The sequence below is a fragment of the Manacus candei genome, unplaced genomic scaffold, assembly GCF_025592945.1.
Source record: "Manacus candei isolate 608988 ecotype Guabito, Panama unplaced genomic scaffold, ASM2559294v1 h1tg000046l, whole genome shotgun sequence".
Lineage (NCBI taxonomy): Eukaryota > Metazoa > Chordata > Aves > Passeriformes > Pipridae > Manacus > Manacus candei.
In genome coordinates this window covers 199,882-219,659 of record NW_026138094.1, presented here as the reverse complement: position 1 = coordinate 219,659, position 19,778 = coordinate 199,882, and the positions used below count along the sequence as shown (strand labels likewise).

General features: G+C 49.0%; 1 protein-coding gene across 2 annotated transcripts in view; it reads right to left on the bottom strand.

Moving 5' to 3' along the window:
- Positions 1-19,778, bottom strand: part of NPTN (neuroplastin) — a 46,229-nt gene that overhangs the window by 5,598 nt on the left and 20,853 nt on the right. For both annotated transcript variants that reach the window (XM_051796497.1, XM_051796496.1), the window contains exons 2-5: positions 13,983-14,151; positions 11,294-11,388; positions 5,193-5,326; positions 4,081-4,354 (exon numbers count right to left, since the gene is read on the bottom strand). In XM_051796497.1, coding sequence (XP_051652457.1) covers positions 4,081-4,354; positions 5,193-5,326; positions 11,294-11,388; positions 13,983-14,151 — 672 coding nt within the window. The remainder of the gene's footprint in view (positions 1-4,080; positions 4,355-5,192; positions 5,327-11,293; positions 11,389-13,982; positions 14,152-19,778) is intronic.

Here is a 19,778-nt window from a genome sequence, read left to right as displayed (position 1 = left end):
GATTCAAGCGCAGTCTGCCCTCCCTTCCTCCTTCCAGCTCGGGATTTGGATGTGAGGGGGTTCACAGGTTGCCCACCCTGGGAGGTAAGAACCCCCTAATCCACGGGCACCACAGGAGACCCTGTGCCGGGCATCCCCTGATGCCATCTTTGCACTGTTTTGGTGGAAATAGGGATTTCACAGGTGCAAAGTTCCCTTGAGCAGCAGGAATAAGAATCAACTCACAAATCTGAGTTCTGAGAAGGAGGAAATATTAGCAAAGGAGCTCCTGAGCAGCCCTGGCCCCGAGGCACAAAAAGCAATTCACCGGAACACAGAAAGCAAGGTCCATGCAAAACCAACACCTGCAGTCAGGAAATGCCAAAGTTAAAGGACTGGCCCTGCTCTTCCAGGCAGAGGGAGCACATTTTCCATTGGGGAAGTGTCTTGTAACACCAGCCCTTGTTCCCCCGAACTCTGAAACCCTTAAAGCCTCGCTCCACAGTGAATGGAGAACTCCAGCTGTACCCAGGATATCTGTCACCCTCCCCAGCCCCCGGGGACGGGGCAGTTGGGACACTGAGCCAGGTCAGCTGGAGCCTTCAGAACATGGAGATGAGAGGGGTAAGGGAATTAATTCAACTGGCTGTTTGGGCTGGCCAGGCAGGGTCCCCAGGCACTTTTGGAAAGCATCCCAGATACCCGAGAAGTCTCTCCCCCAGAGAGAACATTTCTCTCCAGCCAGTCACATCCCCCAGGCTGGTCTCATCCCTGGGGCCCACAGCACACCCTGAGCACTGTCACTTGTGTAGGCTGAACTGAACCAGCCCTAAAAACACTAGGACAAGGCATGAGGAGAGCTCAGCGTGGGCACCTGAAGCTCCCATCAGGATCCAAGACAACACAGCTCAGCTGCATCCATCCTGCACTGCCCCAGCCAGGAGCTGAGGGTGCTTCAGCTGTCCCTTGAACAACTCCTCCAGCTCCAAAAGCCTCTGATTTTCCAGCATACAGAGGAAGTGACCACATTTAGCATTTGGTTTTCTCCCAAATGTTTAAAACAACCCTTTAAAGGTGGCCTGAACGAGCCATCTTTTCACTAATGTGTGCAGAAATTCCAGCTGAGATCTTCTCAGAGGATTCCTGAGTGGAGGTGGGAGGCACCCAGGGAGCGGGGGGGGAGACACCACAGGTACAACACCTGCACCCCCAACACTCCAGTTCTTTACAGGGAGCAGCCACCTGATCTGCAGGAGTCATCCTGCAGCAGGAGGACGTGCCCAGCCCAGCAATAAGGATCCAGTGGGCAGGGCTCCCAAGTGGCCATCCATCCTCAAACCTGCCTGCGGGAGCTGGACTGCTGCTCCCTGCCCTGGCAGAGCTAAGGAAGGGACAGCAGAGAGAGCTGGTGACTCAGGGAGGCCCAGAGTTATCCTGCCATTGGAAGATGGGGTGATGAGGGTGGAATATGAAGGAATCTCAGTGTCTAAATCTGGAGTGGACCAAGGAGAAAATTCACACCCCAGCAGGAAGGGCACGAACAGCTCAGTCATTGCTGCAGCAGCTTCACGTGAAGCTCTGCTGTGACCACAACCCCTGAAGCCGAGCACCTCACACCCAAAACTACAGAGCTTTGAACAGCCAGCTGAGAGGGATCCCAGCTGCTGCCCCACTGCTGGGAGGGGATGTGCTGTTGGGCCTCATCCCGTGCCCGAGCTGCTGCCTCAGCCACGGGCTCGCTGCCGATCCCGCTCGGGCTCGCTGCGGCACGCGGAGGAGGAGGAGGTGTGACTTGGGAAGCAGGGAGTTGAAATTCCAAAGGCTAAAGCAGGCCACTGCATTCCAACATTAACTTTGGCATTTCGTAACCACGTCTCGAAAATAATGAAATCAAGGATAACCAATTCAAACGCCCCCGTGTGGAAATCAGCAGGCTCCCCACGATTTCCCACGCGTGCATTCGTGAGTGCCCCGCTCACGGGGCGTTTCCCACCACAGCACCATGGAAAGCTTCACTGCAAGAGTATCCAAGGAATGCAGGACTCAAGTCAGCATTATGCCAATTGTGTCCCTTCATCCAAGCAAACCTAATACACACAGGTACGGACTGTGACATCCAGCATGGATTTTGTCCTCTGGGAAGGTGGACAGGGAGAATGTCTGTCCCCCCCGGAGGTGTGTCACTCTCCAGGGCTCTGGCTTAGCTGCCCAAGAAAGCCATGTAGTAACCTCAGTTCCTGGGCTCATCATCATCATGGACAGCTCCATGGGAGATGATGGGCCTGGATCCCTTGGGCACCTGAGGAATGACCAGACCAGCCAGGAAAACTCAGCCTTGGCAACAAACAGGCAGTGAACTCTGCACCTCCAGCCTTACCACACCTCCACAGTGGCTGTGCTACGATTTGGTCAAGTCAAAGCCAATTCCTGTGGGATTCAGTTCATTTGGGGCTTCCTGCAGGGAATGCTGACATATCAAATTACTGATACCTTGTTTGGGTCCTTGCGAAACTTCATCAAATGAAATTCTGAACGCAGGGAGCTCTGAAGAGCCACCAACACGGAGGGGAGGTGCAAGAGAACATGAAAATGGTCCTTTCCAAGTTTTCCGGGCTGGCTGGGGCCGCTCTGAGGCCAGGCTGTGGGCAGCACAGCCCCCTCAGTGCCTGGGAGGCTGTTAGTGATGCACAGGAACATGCACTGCCATGTAACTGGTTGGCTGCACACCCAGAGCAGTCCCCACACATGCTCTGTAAGCAGTTAGTAAGTGCTACTCAGTGGTGACAACCAGAAGCTGGTTTGCTCTAGGTAGGCACTACTTCAGCCAGTTTTGGTGTTCCCCAGGAGTGATCCAAGCCCCAGCTGTTCTCCCACTGTTACCATTTGTTATCTGTTTCACCAGCTTCTCTCCTCGTGCTCTGAGACACGTGAGGCCCTGTGAAGGTGGTTCTGCCCCCACTCCACACACAGATCCCTGTCTCACACCTCTATTCCCATCCTAAAGGCAAACACCCCGCTGTGCTGGGATCAGTCCCTCACGCAGCTCCACGACAGCGTGTCCTGGCTGTGCCATCCACACCCAGCTGCCTTGGGAATCATCTCCCACTCGGAGGGCCTGGCCAGCCCAGGAAGGTGCTGAGGGCTCAGTGCTGCCTGTACTGGTCCCTCCATGGGCTCTGAAGCACCTGCTCCATTGCTTGGACATCTCATGTTCCTACAGCACAATGATGTTCCAGCTGCTCCTCCCAAGGAGTCCTTGGGGAGGTTCTGGTTACACATTGTAGTAAGCAGCTAGTAGCACATTAAAGCCTGTTCTCAGCATGGTTCTTGCAAATACTCAGCCTCAAACTGCCCCTTCCCTGATCTCTGAAGAGGAAGGTGTGCAGAAGAAGCCCAAAGATGAAAGTTACTATTTTTATGTACCAAACACAGTTTAACTAATTATTGCTACCATTAAACCTGATAATAAAAGCCTGATCTTTATAAAATCTAACTCAGTGGCTATGACTACTAGATATGGTTTCCAGAGCATTCCTTAAATACAAATTCAGCTACACAGCAGAGTAAGAGCCCTCCCCCACCCCTCTGAACTCTGAGAACATTTCAGTTTTGAAGTATCTCTGCAGTCCCTTGAAATGTAATGATTCCTTAGTTTTAAGTGTAATGTTTCCTTACAGAACCTGCCCAGTGTCTGACCTGGACGCCACATGGAAGAGGGAGTCGCTACCCATCATGGAATAGTGGCTTCCAGCTCTCCCCCTGTGCTGCCCTACGCTCCTTAGGGCCGACAGGCAGGATTTCCCAGGGTTACCACAGCAGGAAAGCAACGGGAGCACCAGACCCCTTGTGCAAAAAAAGCTTCAGAGATATTAATACCCCCCCCTCCCACCCCACGGTCTGAGATCTCTGGAAAATCCAGTGTTGTGACCCTCTGGGCTTTACGCCTGGAGAAGGAACAGATGAGAAAGCAAAGCGCTTGGAGCTGGGCAAACTGGGCTGCTGGTCCTTCCTGCCCCCAGGCCCCACTCCGTTGTGCTCCCACGGGTTCTCTTCCCTCGCTGCTCGTGCTCCGTGCTCAGTGGCGGCGCTGGGCAGACTTACCGTCCGGCACCTCGTCCGGCCGCTTCCTCTTCTCGTAGATGACGATGATGACCACGAGGATGACGATCTCTGCCAGGATGCCCAGGAAGGGCCACAGCGGGGCCAGGTGGCTGCGCACGCGCAGGATGGTCGTGACCGACACGGAGCCCACCTGGTTGGTGGCGTTGCACTGGTACTCGCCGGGGTCTTCGTTGATCTGCAGGTTTGTGATGCTGAGCTCGGTGTAGTTCTCCTTGTTGGAAATAAAGAACCTGCCGGAGGAGTTGTTGATGTCCTGGCGAGAGGAGAAGGGTGGAAAAGAGCAAGAGCCTTTGGTTTGTGTGTCATGGAACTGGAAGAGCTTTGAGGGAGAAGCCCACAGCTGGTGTTTATTCTCTCTCTAAAGGGAGCTGTGCTTCAGAACACCACCAAAAAATACCACAAAGGGAACCCTGCACGTCACCACCATCTCTGAGCACTCCCAGCACACGGGCACATACAGCACCATCCCATAGGAATTTGAGCTCACACTTGGCAGTGAACAATCATCCCATCCTGTTACTTGCTTAACATTTTTTATTCAGCCCTCCCTCCAATTGCTGCCTCTCTGGCAGATCATGCAGCGACAGAAAAGCCAACGGGTTTAGCAACTTCCAGCTCCTCTGCTATTCCCATTGCTGGTCACATTTTCCTGCTCACTGCAGCAGTTGCTACATGGAAAAAATATGCTCACTTGAACACTAATAGAGATCACTGCCACCTCCTCATACTGAGTCTTGTGAGCTCAACCAGTTAAGCTGGAAAACTTGGAGGAATTTATAGCCAAATGCAGATTTAAATCATATTTCATAACTCAGATCTTGCAGTTTGCAGCAGATACCCTGAACACTACTGACCAGCAATGCCATGAGCAGCTCTGTTCACACCCCAATACCATAAATATGCATCTTTTATCCATCCATCCATCCATCCCCACTGCTGCCTTCACTCACTGACGGATCAGCCTTCTGAGGAGCTGCATTTTACAAAGTTATGAGGCTCCAGCAGCACATCCCTAAAGCCAGGGTGCTGGTTTCCCTCCTCCCAGGGATTTTGGCAGGTGGGTGGGTGCCTGGCCCCCCCACTCCTCTTACCTCAAACACTCCATTGACCTTCTTGCGCCAGACCCACTCGGGGTGGGGGAAGCCCACGGACTTGCAGTACATGAGGGCCTCCTGCCCCTCGTTCTTGTTCTCGCTTCGCTTGTGCCCGGTGATGTCGGGAGTGGCTACAAAACAAAGGAGCAGCTTGTAAATGCAAAGAGAGTCATTTCAGTCATACAGACAAAAACCCAAGTTTTCCAGCTCCCTGGAAGCTGTTCCTTTCCCACACCGAGCCTGTCTTTGCTAGGAAAAATTGTGATTTTACTTCTCTGTTTATCAGAGCAGCCCTAAAACCTCACGAGAGATTAGGCTGGATCAGTGCAGCGCCTGAGCTGAACCTTGGCCGGAGCAGATGGTTCTGGGGCCGCAGTGACCACCTTTAAAGCCCTCCAGCCCGCTAATTACGGCACACGTGGCCTGCTGTGTGATGGCAGGACACTGATCTGATAATCCAGTCAAAGGCCAGGCTGGGTGCTCCAGGAAAAGACCCCCAGGCACCAGAATTCCTTCCAAGGAGAGTTCCTTTCCCCACTGGCAGGTCCCCCCTGCAGACAGGTACAGGGGGAGCACCTGCAGCTGAAATAACGGAGCAGATTTCACAGTTCTGATCAAAGTGAACAAACCATCTTGTGCAACCAGACATCAGCTGAACCTGCTCGTCCCAAAAATTACAGCTCTTTGGGAAATTGCCTGGCAAGCTGAAGTGCTTAATATTGTCATATTTCAAAGCCCAGGGGTTTGAAATGCAGGAAGCATCCCGTGCCTTGGAATCTTCTTAGCAGTAATGCAGCTGATTAACTGTGCCTCTCACAACATTATCAAAATAAACAAAAAAGGCTGTAAGAACACCTGAGCTACAGAGCTCCTGTGCGTGTATGTTCACCTGCAAAGACACCACAGGAGACACCCATCGACCCAGGCTTTCTCCAAGTGCCTGTGGGAATTCCAACAGGATTCCCAATACGCCCCTGAGCTCTGCAGGAGTTCTGACCAAAGACAGGTGCCAGAAAATTAATTACAGGTGATGCCAACCATAACTACGATAGGTAAGAACAAGGCCAAGGACAAAACCAAGGGGTTTTATTTATCCTTAAGAAAAGCGACACCTAAAATGTATCCACATCAAACATAAAAATACTTTGAGAGACATAAAACCTGAACTGAATGAAGACACCAGATCCAAACAATTCTCTGGTCTTGTGCAGAAAGCAGCTGCCAGGTACAGAAACTGAAGGAAGCAGGGAAGGCAAGGCCTTTCCACACCTCCAGATGATCACACACCACCCGTGCCTGCAAGGGGCAGTGACACCCGGAGGAAATGAAGGGTTTGAGCTGGAGGTCTTCAAGCAGAAAATAAATGAGCTTTGGGGTTGTGTGTGCTGTGTGACTTCAGGACCCCAAGCACTGACGTGCACCTGCAATGTCCTTTCCTGCCTGCAGCCCCAGAGAGGAAAATAACACTTATTCCAAACAATGATGGTTCAGGAAGGGAATTTCATCTCATGGCCTGCTGAAAGGTGCCAAGGAAGTTCTCCTTCAGGCAGGAGCTGGGTGAGCCCAGTGACCTCCCTGTGGTTTTTGCTTCCCTGAGGATGACAAGCAGGGATCTCCTCCAGCCTCAGGAACACAAGAGGCCAGTGGGAGCACAAGAGACGTGTGGTGACAAGGCAATGATCCCAGACCTGGGCTGCCAAAAGGGACTGGAAATGACCCCAAGGGGAGAAGCAGCAACAGGATTCATCACTTTGGAGCTGCAGCCCCACACAGGCTCCATGTGCCAGCACTTGGGTTTCCAGGGCCATGCCAGGAAAAGGGGCCAGGGGAGGCAGCAGGCACAGCTGGCCCACTTTGTGTCAGATGCTGGTTGGGAAAGAGGGGGGGAGAGAAAGAGGGAAGGCTTTCTAGGGCACCTCAACTTGTACTGCAGGGTGACCTAGAGCTCTCCTACAGCCCACAGACAGCGACACTGTAAGGAGAGGCCATCTCCGAAGGGTTATCCCAGCGGAGCACAAGTGCCAAGAATACCTCCTGCTCCTCCCTGGCTCTGCTGGGACAGGCACTATTTCTGTAGGCAGTCAGAGGGGAGCCCCAGTGCAGTACTGATGATTCAGGGCATGGTGCTACCCAGAGAGACATTAATGCAGCATTTCCTCTCCCAAACTGTGTTCTGCTCTCCCACTGTCCCTGCAGCAAACCCCAGTCACAGCTTTAGCACAGAGTCATGTTTTCCTGGGAAGCTTTTCAAGGCAGGATTATTCCTCAAACCATTCTACTCTGGTGCCAGATAAAGGCCAGAATGAGGCAGGTGTTGTTCAGGAAAGGTTTGGATTTCACTCCAGCTTTCAGGCAGCAGAATCCCCATCTCTGTTCAGACGTGGACACAACCTGCTCTGTCAGCTCCTGCACCACTGAAACCCAGACACTGCCCCTGGTGAAACTCCTGCACTGTGACACTGGGAAGATACTGAAGGTTTCCTTGGAACAGCACATGGAAGAGCAAAAAGAGGCAGAACTAATTTAAATTAACTGCTACCAAAAAGAAGGCAAAATAAACATGCATTCAGGGATTCTTGACACAAGAGGAACTTCTGATATGCAGCATTTTGATAGTTTTAAACCAAATCACAAGAGAAAGGAGGGTTTGTGCCACAGTAAACACTGGGCTTCCATGCTCCAGGTCCCCAACAGGCACAAAACACACTGTGCAGCTGCTTTCTGAATGGTTTGCTTTCAATACAGCCCTGAAAAGAGGGGGGCTTGCCTTGTTAAAGGGTACTTGATATACAGGAGGCATTCAGCCCTTAATTTCCAGGTATTTTCAAGATATTGTACAGCACTGCCAAAAAGGAGAGTTGAACTAATATGTGTAACACCTCCAAACCATGTCCCAGTTAACAAAACCCCTTCAAGTTTCCCATTAACAGACAAAATTAAAGCAAGGGCAAAAGCACCTAAAAATATTCCTGCAATAAAAACTCTTATGTCTTATGGGTGACCTATAAAAGGGCTCTGGAAGATTTGTTTCCCTGCATTATGATCCTAATCCCTGTCTCCCTTTGTAGTCTGGGCACAGAGCGAAGACACCAAAGGTGCAGCGAGAAGGGAGAACCTGATGTGGATTTTCTTGGATCACTCCAAGGTCCAGCTCTGCCAAGAGTGTCCCATTTCTTGATTAATTTCTGGTACAGAGGTGAGGCTGCAGCAGAGGTTTCCTAAGACAGCCAGGAGTCCAGAGCCAACATCTTCCCCAAGAGCAAGTGAGAGGAACAGAAAGTGCAAAGTGAGCGAGGGGAGTCAAAGAGTCCCTTGATGAGAGAATGGCACAAAGGCCTCAGAGGAGGAGGAATGATACAGCTCTGGACATGGAGAAAAGGGAGCCTGGGATGGGAAGGCAGGGCAGAGAGAAGAGATGCCCTCTCAGTTATGGTACATAATCCAGGATCTTCCTTGATGCCTTGTACTACCCCTGGGCAGCCTGAGGGAACTGCAGGGATGTCCTTCCCCAGGCTCTGTGACAGACAGACAGAAACTTGTTTGCTCTCACACCTTCTCCCAAGATCTCAGTAAGAGCAGGAACACTGCAGAGGCAGAATTCTTCAGGGTTGCATTTCATTCCTTTTCTTTCTTTTAATCTTCATTCTCCAGAGCTCCAACCTCCCAACAAAAAGCAAAAAAGCAAAACAGGGTCTTCTACAGTGTGGCAATGGAGCAACTACAGACATCCACTTCCAGGTGGGGAGGAGGTGGCAAAGTGCCCTTGGTCAGGGCCTGGCAGGGTCATCCCCACTGCTCCTGCCAGAATAACCTGCTTCCGTGCAGCACTCCCACAGAAAACGTGGGAGAAGATCCCTATTCCAAGGCAGAACTTTCCCAGTATCAGCATTTGCTCAGCCTGTTGTTTCAAGCTCAGAGCTGCACTCCCACAGTGCCCCCAAAGCTCTGAGGATCTGAGCAAGAACACTCAAAGTCTCCACCAGATGCTTCATCCAAAAGCTGGATGAGGGAAGCCAGACTTGGAATTCAAAGAACAGCATCAGAGAGTGCCATTAAACCCCAATATTTCCAACTGCTGTTACACTCCTGCCCCAGTAATTTTTCTACCAAGAAAAATCACAGAATTCCAGAATGGGATGGAAAGGACCTGAAAGCTCATCCAAGTCCCACCCCCTGCCCATGGACACCTTCCACTAGACCAGGTTGCTCCAAGCCCCATCCAGCACTTCCAGGGACATGTGGAGGCAAACAGGCAGCATTACATGGAAGGCAAATGGCAGTGGATGCTCTGGGCTGCATCTGCCACGAGGCACTTGGTGAAGTTGTTCACAAGCTGTCACAAAGTCACTATTTTTGGCCCACGGGCATTTTCGTATTCAGAACCATCTTCTCCCTGTGCATCAACAGATGAAACTGCACCACAATTACAATGAGCAATTAAATTTGTCTTCAGCTGCTTAACCACAAACACCACACCTGCAGGTAAGTACTAAACCACAGCATCTGCAGGGGCAAACAAGAGCCGTGTCTCACTGTCCATCACATCTGCCTCGTGCTTTAAATGCGTCCCAATTTGTCACTCCTCAAGTTTCCAAGGAACAGGAGTTAGAAGGAAAGCATCTTTCCAGTTGAAAAGTGTCCACGTGCTCCAACTCCCAGTTTGCTTGGCATAAAGCTTGAGCAGGTACTTCCCACCCCAGACAAGCCCTGGTTCTTCTCCCTGCCAAGGAGGAATTCAAGGCACATCAGCCACTCTTGCTGTAAAGAAGAGCTGGAAAACAGGGTTACTGAGGCCTGGAATTGTGGCAGCTGAGGACTCTGGAGGGGTAAAACCTCCCAAAAGTGCTGCTGGAGTCACTGCCTTCTAACTGAGGGCCGCTCATGGTACTTTAGGTATGTGAAACGTTAGCAGGATTAGTTCTTGTTGCACTTCAATCACATGACTGGCTCTTCTTTCCAGAGTGTTAAACCCCACATCCCTGCAACCCCTCCCCTGCCAAGTTCTGTTGGTGGCAGGCAGGGCCAAACCCTGAGGCAAATATTCCCAAAAGATCTTTGGAGACATTCTAGAGAGCTGGAAAAGGTCTTACTCTGTTCCCAAAGTTACCTTTCCTGCCTCCAGAAGTGGTGTGTCACCTAAAGCAGCCTAGAGAAGGAAGCAAGAACTTAAGATTTTAATTAAGGTAATATTAGAAGATTTAGCAATTATAGCAGAAGAATAGAATGAGATTAAAAAAAAAAATAAAGGAAAATAGCCCCCCTACAACCTTGGGTGTACCTTGAACACCCAGACGAAGCTCACCAGAAGCACAATGTGCTGGAATTCAAACTGCTCTAAGCAAGGCAATAATTATTTTTAGAGATAAATACAGTTTTAATCACTAACAGCCCATTTCTGTGTGTTCACATCCCATACACTTCTTAGCTGGGCCAACAAGAACTTGTTGGGAAAGAACTTTTAAATCATCAAGACGGAAAACCAGTACAAGATCAGCCAGTATGTTTATTTATATGGCACTACTCCCCTTCCCCAGGGGACTGCATGGTCCCAGAGATGCTGCTCTCTGGAGAGAGAACAATGCTGTGAATTTGCTCTCAGATTCAGGACCATGCAGTGAGGAACCAGAAATTCCCAAAACAGCTTTTGCTGAAATTATTGGCTATTTACCAATCGCCTCCATATTATGACCCAGACACTGCTCTTTTGTGCAACGACTACAGCAAAACTTGCTGCAAACATTTCACATTTTGCCGTTTCTGTCCTAAATTTTAGGGTCCTAAAGATGCCAGAGGATGCACAAGACAGAAAGGTGTTGCAGTATCCCCTGAGTACACCACAAATGCAATGGTCATATTCCCATCTCTGTGAGACGTTTCCCCATGAACGTGTGCAAGCCTTTCCCTTGGAATTCTAATTATTGTGTATCATAACAAATTATTATTTATAACAAACTGTATTGTGGATCCAGGTTTGACCACAGGCTCCGTGTCACGAGGAAAGGCCTCCTGAGTTCACTCTCTTGTACAGAGCCCAAGTGGCAGAGAAATGGCATTTTCAGGGAGAGGAGACAAACCAAAAGAGACAAAGCCAGGAGTACCTCTCACTTCTATAGTGGCGTTGGCTACAGGAGAGTTGGAAAACACAAACACACACAAGTATTCCCCCGACTCTTCCGCTCTGGCCTTCGCGATCCTGCAGACAGGAGAGAACACGTGTAAGAGCCAACAGAATTTATTGCCCCCACCCCAGACTTTGATCTTTTCACTGCATTTCACACTGTTAACTCAATTAACGCCTGTTAATTGTGCACTGCAGCTCGTTTGGAGCAAGCCTTCCTCCAGTCAGTGGCCTAGGTAGGCAGGCATGACCCCCTCTGGGCCCAGTCCCCATCCCTCCCTTCCTTTACCAAAAGGCTTCTTGGCTTTCTTTTATTTTTATTAATTTTTTAAACCCCTAAGCAAACAGCATGCAGCTGAACAGCAACCCTGCAGTAAAACCATTTAATTACACATGGAAACTGCTCAGACACATGGAAAAAGCTGCTCAGTTCAACACAATCCTCTGAGTGTTTACAGCACTCACTTTCCAGAGTTGCTGGCAAAGGTCTAAAGTCTCTTACAAAGTTAATGCCTCTTTCAGATAAGCAACTCCCCAAGTGCATTCAGGGCCTTAACAGTTAAATAATCACACTCTGACCACTGCTTTTTTTATCAGTCAATGCTTAAGAGTGGGGGGAAATAAGTAAGACACTGAATTCTTTCAGTTCCACACAGGCTGCTTTGCAAAGTGTGACGCTACAACAGTGGCACTGGGGTATTATTACCATCAATCATTAAAGAAGGGTAAACTGATACAGCTGCAAAGTTTTCAAGACAGACAAGTTTGTTTAGCCAACAACTGCCTTCCAGCAGGAGCAGCAACATTGAGTCTGAATGAGAATCAGGAAAGATATATTCAATTTCCAACGTTGTGTGAAGCAGGGTTTTTAAGGGAAGTAGTTTCACCTCTAAGTTCTGAAGCTTCCTGGATGGTCAACATTGAACTTCCAAGTACCAACCACATCTCACAGCAAACCAACACACTAATGACTGAAAAAAATCAATAACCTGGAAGTTTGTAAGGGAAATAAATAGAAAGTAAAAGATTAACCAAGCACATAGATAGATGGTGGAGCTAAATATCCTCTTTTAACCACAGCCACGTTGACACTGCTGGCCTGGATCCTCACTGAGAGAATTTGGTACTTCTGATTTAAAAAGTAACCAAATCAAAGCAGAAGTTACTGACCAGATCAAGCTCAAGAACAGAACACCATGGAAAGCCTGAAACCCCAACATGCAGCAAAGCAGCTTCAAAGTGATCAGGAAATCAAGATCTGTTTTGCAAATGTAAATCTACTGATTTCTCCAGCTGTCCCTGGGATTTCAGTGTGCTCCTACAACCCCTCCATTCCCTGGGAACACAGTGACTGTCTGTCTTTAGCCCACTTTACTATATTCTTATCCAGGAAGTTAAAACTGAAGCCAAGCTTAATCCTCCCTCTGCAGAGGAATTTTGAAGGAAAAAATGTCTTGGAACATATTACAGGGAAGTCAGCCTCAATCCTTAAGTTTCCTGGATAACAAAGTGCACAAAGTGCCTTTTGCACCACTCAAACTGGTGCTTTTGGACCAAACTGCTCATCAAGTTAATTGCCAGATAAGAAAGTAAAGCCTTTAAAACTGAAGGCCAGTGCTAAACACTGCATTGAGGAAGTAACAGGATGTAATTATGGAAGTAAGTGAGATGATTTTTTTTAAACTGCAAAATGAAACAGGTAATGCAAAGTGAGCTAAAGAGGAAAAGGGAAAATACACATTTGCCAGAATTAAACCCAACTTCCATAATCCCGGGGGTGAAAGGCTGCTTTGCTAAAGCATGAAAACCTTGAGCATTTCTTAATCCTGTGCCAGTGAACAACATCAGGGTGGGTAAAGAGCCACCCCAGAGACAGAAATCAGGCAGCTGAGTTATTTAGTTGAGGGCAAGTTCCCAGCAGTGGTTAAAAACATTCCTCAAGTGCTCTTCATCTCGGCCTAACACTGAACTGAGAGCTGTATTTGCTGTCCATGCTGGCAGCAAGGGAAGAGAATGGGTGGAAAGAAGAAAATATGAAAGAAAATCACACACTCAGAACAGATCTCTGAGGGCATCACTGAGGGAGCTCCATGTGCTCTCAGCAACTCCACGGTAAGGAAGTCCCTTTCCAGGAATATGGAAACCCTCCACGGATTTGTGCTCTGTGAGAGTTCCAGAGAAACAAGGGAGGTGGCTGTGCAGGGTCTGTTCCCCTCAGCCTTGGATGGAAGGGACAGAGCCAGGGAACAGGTCAGTGCTGAGGGTGAGGATGCACCGACAGCCCAGAGGCACAAGTGACGTGGTTCGGTCAAGATGTGGGACCATCTCCTCGCAGGGGTCTGACAACCTTCACTATCAGCTCTGAGATCACCCTCTCTCATCCCCCAAGGCCAGGAGATGACTAAACCAGCCCACCTCAGCAGTGATTTGTGTGCTGCACCTCCCTGCATGGCACAGACATGCACTAGATCCATCTTCCCGTAGGGAAGAAAACTCCCCTGTGTGTCTGTGCCCCAGAGAGGAGCTGAATGAGTTCAGATTGCAAGATCCAGAATAATCCAGGCTTTAGACACCCTGGAACCCAACCCCTCATCGCCTGCTCCAAAGCCACCGGTCTGCCAGCCGGGCGCTCTCCAGTGGAACAGGAAGGTTATTCCCAAGGGACTCACTTGTACTCTGTAGTGTTGGAGGTTCTCCTAGTGCCTGGGATCTCCTCCCCGTTCTTCACCCAGTAGCTGGCGGTGAGGGGGCTGGGGCTGGTGGTGAGGTTGCACTGCAACGTGACGGCCACCCCGGAGACGTGGAGCACCACATCCTCGCTGGCGTTGATCCGGGGCTCTGAAACGAGGGGACACCACACATAGCAACTCACCTCCCCCAGGCACTGCCACGCTAGTCTAAAATCCAGGGGGGAATCGGGAAGGGGAAGGGACTACACAGGGAATGTCACTGCACTAGTTGGGAGACAGCGAGAAAGCCACAATAAACAGCCGACCACTAGGGAAGGCAACACCTTAGGGATCAGCACTCCTGGATGGGAAGAAGAGAGTTATTTAGATGGTTTGTTCTAATATTCACATGGCTACAGGTTTCTAGGTGACACCATTAATGATTTTTTGCACATTACTGACCATAACATGGGAGAACACACGTCCTGTGAGTGTACATGAGACCAGCTTGTCCTCCAGAGGCTTCTTTCTGGCTGTAACTTTGATTCCTCTACTCTGAGGTTTAAACCAAACCCATTTTCTATACAGAACAGCCCTCAAACTTAAGACTTCTGAATAATATTTTTGGATTTCCCCCTGCAAACAGAGTAAAGTCTACCCATGGAAAATATGCTGTGCACACAAGAGATTTCAAAGAGCCCAGTTTCCATGGTGTCTGAAACGGGGCCAACACCCAGCGTGGGTAAGGCAGAGCCTGGTGAGGAGTGGTTGAAAGCAGCCCTTACACAGCGTGTTAGAGTTGGACCTATTTTGTCTCTAAAGTAACCTTAAACATTAATGAAGGGGGGGGGGAAAAAGGAGCCTCAGTGCATAAACAGACCCCAGGAGTTACTCACTTTGCTGGGAACAGAACCCAGGCTGTTCCACTTCACAACCTTACCTGGTAACAGCAAATTCACTTTTTTTTTTTTTGGGGAAAGCCTTTCAGAAGTGTTCAAATTAGTAGGAGGGCACTGTCCTTACATTTGATGGCCACATGTGCTTAAAATCATGCAGATGGCTCTCACTCACTGACAAATACGGCTGGTGAACTTTTGGCACAGTCAGAGACAAGTTTCTTCCCAAACTTGGAAAAAAGACCTTTCTATGGAAGGTCTCAGGGCTCACATCTGGTTTCAAGCATTCTGTAAAAAAAACCACCTAACACAGGATGACAGAGCTTAAAAGAAATTAAGAATTCTTGCTGTTAGTCTTCAAAAAGTACCTAATTTAACAGTGGCTCTGGTTTCAGCTTGGACTAGAGGCCAAGACCTCTGCTGTTCAGGTGCTGCTGTGCCTTCAGCCTTGGATTTATCTCCTTACTTTAAAGGGTGAAATGGATTCCCAAGAGGTGGCTGCTGCCAGCTGCTCATTTCTCTGACCATGCCCATGGTTAGCAGCACCAGCCCCTCTGGATGTAGGAGCTGCCTCTCCCTGCTCCGGGTAGGAGGTGAGGCAGCGGGGCAGTAACCAACACCTTCATGATTTCTGCAAGTCAAAGGAGTTTGAATCCTGTAAACTCTGCCACACCTTGTGGTAACAATTTGGAGAGTAAGTTTAGTTGTATCCATGTAGTCTTTTGGCTGCTCATCTGCAAAGCACTTGGAATGCAAGTTATGAAACAGAACGAGGGGGATGGAAAATACTGGTTGTGTCAGAAACATCACAATTCCCAACACACACATTCCTCTGTCCTTAAATTACTGCCCAGAGAGGCAGGGAGAAAAAATATCCACCTGCCAATAACCTGATGGAGCATTCCAGTCCTGTGCATCCCTTCTCCAGCAGGCTGGCTTTTTTTGAGAAGTCCTCCTTTCCACAGCTATTTAAACCCAGGACTGGTATTTACCTGCAGAAACACTGGCAGGTACTGCAGGAACAGAGGGGGTTCGACTCTTCCCACAGACATTTTGCTCTTATCACACATTTTTAACTGTGTTTCTGCCTCCTTCCTCCCACCCAGGGGATTTCATCCTTGCAAGGATCTCTTTGGGTGCTCCAGTACAAAGCTGTTGTGTCACAGCCATATTACTGGACTGCCCTGAGTGCTTTTCCATCCCCAACAAAAAGCTCATTTGCATTCCCAGAAAAATACAGAGCTATGGAAATATTGTCAGTACTGTGTTTGAAACAGTAATTCAGTGTCTGACTTGCAACTTCTTTAGTTTTAGTTTAGGAAAATGAAAGGCAACTGTAGTCTCACATTCACCTTTACCTGCATTTATGGTATTTTGTTTATAAAAAAAGCTATCAGGCATTCCTAGCCTGATTTAATTCCAGGAGACAAACTGCAACTGGAATACTGCTGGGACAGTGACATCCAGAGGAAGGTGTTCACCTACAAGAGTCACTTTTTACAAGACTTAAACTGCCCATTTTATGTAAGACCAGCTTTCGAAGTTAAAAACCAAGCAAACCAACTAAAGAAAGCCCAGTAAGTGAAACTCATGTTCCAGTTTAGGAATGAGGCAGAAGGCAGACGGGAGTTCTTGGGTGCTAAATTTTAAAAATCAAGTTGCACTCGAGATCTTCCAAGGACAGGGTGGAGGTTGTGCTCTTTGAGACACTGGACCTTTCCCTTCAGCAATGCTGGGGTCAAATATTGGCAGCAGCAAAATGGCCACTATTAACTGGAAATTCCAACTGTTTAGTGAGACAAATCCCACTCCAAAGGCAAATTGTGTTCAGACACACAATAGAGCAGCTGAGACAATTTGGGCAGGCTCAGATAAGATGGTCTCCAGGTCTCCAACCTCCTTGAAAACTCTCTCCCACCTTATCTCTGTTTCCAGGCAGGAGCTGGATGTCCACGGGGTCTTTCCCAAGCAGCAGCAGGTCAGATCTCTTATCATACACAACATTACAGAGCAAAGGCAATAAAGTATTTGATTCAACATTTGCCCCACCACGAAAGCAGAATTATCCTGGGCACAAGGCACTTGGCAAGGGAGTCACCACACACATTCCTGAATTAGTAACACCAGATGCAACAAGGAGTTAACTGGGGAGGAAGATGAAGGTTAAGCTCCAGTCCCTGGAGCAGGTTAGTACCAATGGCCTGAGAGAGGGAAAACCCACTTTGCATATGGAAAACTCACAGCAACTCATTCCCAAGGGTTGGCTTTGCATATGAAAAGGATTTTCTCCCTCAGCAGGTCACTCCAGCTGGCTGGACACAGCCAGAGGAGCTCAGGACCCGCCACTCTCCAGAGACCCCACAGGTCTGGACAGGGCAGGGGGATTTCCAGGAGACATCACTTCTAGAAGACAAATTTCTGGGCTTTTATCTCAAGGTAGCATCATTTCCTAAGATTACAGGCTCTTGCTGCTGTAGGTCATGCAAGCAATCCAAGTCCTTTGGGACCTCAAAGGACCAGGGAGGAATCAAGGATTCAGTAGGACTGAAAGCTGAGCAGGTTCAAGCTGAACCACCCAATGCCACTTAAATTTTTTAAGTCAATCCACATCATTGGGTTCACTGTCTGTTTTTCCACATGTATCAATGCTGTTTCCATTTTCCAGAGGGAAGGTCTCTGATCCAGCAGTGCTGACTGCAGCACTATGGTTTAGGGAGAGTCTGGGGTTGGGGTTTTTTTAAGGTATTCAAATACATAACTGAGGCATAATTACAGATTTGACATTTTTGTACCCAGACAAAACTCCAGGTGGTGCATAAAAGGTTTATTTATGCACAAAGGACAAGAGCAAGACAACAGCTTTGCTCTGCTCTTTTGTCACCTTAGGACACTGGGTAATCATGCAAAAAGTGAGTTCTCCTGCACCTCTAACACTGCAGATTTAATTCCCTCTACCTACAACTCCTTAGACATTTGCTTCACTATCAGCAAAGGCAAGAATTTTACACCTTGCCCAAAAAAAACCCGGGTTCTTCACTACTGATTCTGACAGCATCAATTCCCAGACTCATCCAGGATGGCTTTAAGAGCAACCTGAAGGCAGGAAAAGCCTTGTAACAACAAAGAACAAAAAGCAATTCTGGGCCAACCACGGTCTCTGCTCCTGAGAGCTTTTCTGCTGCCAGAAGTTGCCTCCCTGGCTTAAAGTCATTTAGCTGGAGTTGTTAGTTCAGCTCCGGGGAGGGTGTTCCCCCCTCTCCTTTCATAGGCTGGATTAGGAATAGCTGCATCACTTCAGTGCTGCTGCATCAGAGAACTCATTAGGAACATGCTGCTGTTCAGGAAGGAAAAGAAACACCACGACTTCATGGAAAAATCTAAACATTAAAGGTGACAGGTAACTGGAAGGGAAGGATTTATACAGAAGCAGAGCAGATATGCAACCAAAACAGGCGAGACGGCATTCAGAGAAATTCCAAGAGAAGGGAAGAAATCAAAATAAAATGGTTAGACCTGGGAAGAACACGGAAATCAAATATAAAGGCACTCGTGGAGAAGCCGGGGAGGCTGGAAACCTTCTACAAAACTAAAAGGGGTAGGGAAGAAACACAAATCCAACACCGGGCTCGTGTTCACACAGAAGCTCTAAAACAGATCCACAGATTTTCCCAAGTGCTTTGATCCTAAGGAGAAGAGACACGGATGGCAGACAAGGTCAGCACTACGGGTGGAGGAGCGGTCTGGGGGGCAGCACAAGAGGGCAGGGAGGCAGAGGGGTGGGGATAACGGGATCGGGGTCACTAGACTGCCTCTAGGAACTACAGTGCCACTACGGTGGGTGCCGGACTCACTCTGCAGGACGCTTATAGTAGCCTGGGCTCGAATCCACGTTATGGAGGGATTTTGCCTCAAGTCATTCCTCCTGGGATCGTTGCTGGCCCTGCACTCGTAAGTCCCAGAGTCTTCCAAGGTAAGGCGGGTTATTCTCAGCACACTCACCCCATTGGCCCCGTAGGCAGTGTTAATGGTGACACGGCGCTTCCGAGCGCCATCCCACAGCTGTTTGAAAGACTCAGCCCGGTTGACTTCAGCATACCACCACTGGATCTCTGGAGTGGGGTTCCCAACCACATCACAGTACAGTTCAAAGGCGTCCCCCGTGAGCTTAGTTTCTGACATGGGCGACTTGACAAACCCAGCTAGAGGGAGGGGCAGCAGAAACGCAGTGACAGAGCGGCAGAAAACAAGAGATCTTATACACAACAAAGCAATGAGGTGCAGAAAACAGAGTTAGAGAAGACATCTACAGTAACACAACTTGCATAGAGAACCACACGTGGAGCACTCGTGGATGGAGGGCCACAGTCAGGGCAGGGCACTCCCACCCCGAGTGGCCACTCTGGAGGGTCCATCCGTGCCAGCAGTACCTGCTCACCAGCCAGGAGGGACCTCCAGGCAGACTGATGGAGATTCAGGCCCTTTTGAGTGGTGTGGACCTTGTCGTTGGCCAGGGTTAAGTGTTCAGGACCTCATGTCTGCTCTCTGAAGAGGTTTCTTTATCTGACCTATCTACAAGGGCAGAAGGGGTAAACCCCTAAACTGAGTTCTGCTCTGACCTCCTCTTCCATCTATTTAGGACTTCTGAGGCAGGGAATTCCCCAAGACACAAGTGACCTATTTTCCTGAAGTAGCTGGATCACCCCAGCTCCAGGAGAGTCACAACCTTCTCAGAGAAAGGGAGATTCGGTGGTATAAACACACAGAGGCCCAAAAATTGTTTTGTTAGAGAACAGACAGCACCAAAGGTACTTCAGCAGCCCACAGAACTCTGAGAAGAGATGCCGTGCTGACATTCGTGCTCAGGCCAAAATATCCTTATTATGGCATGAAATCCTTCAAT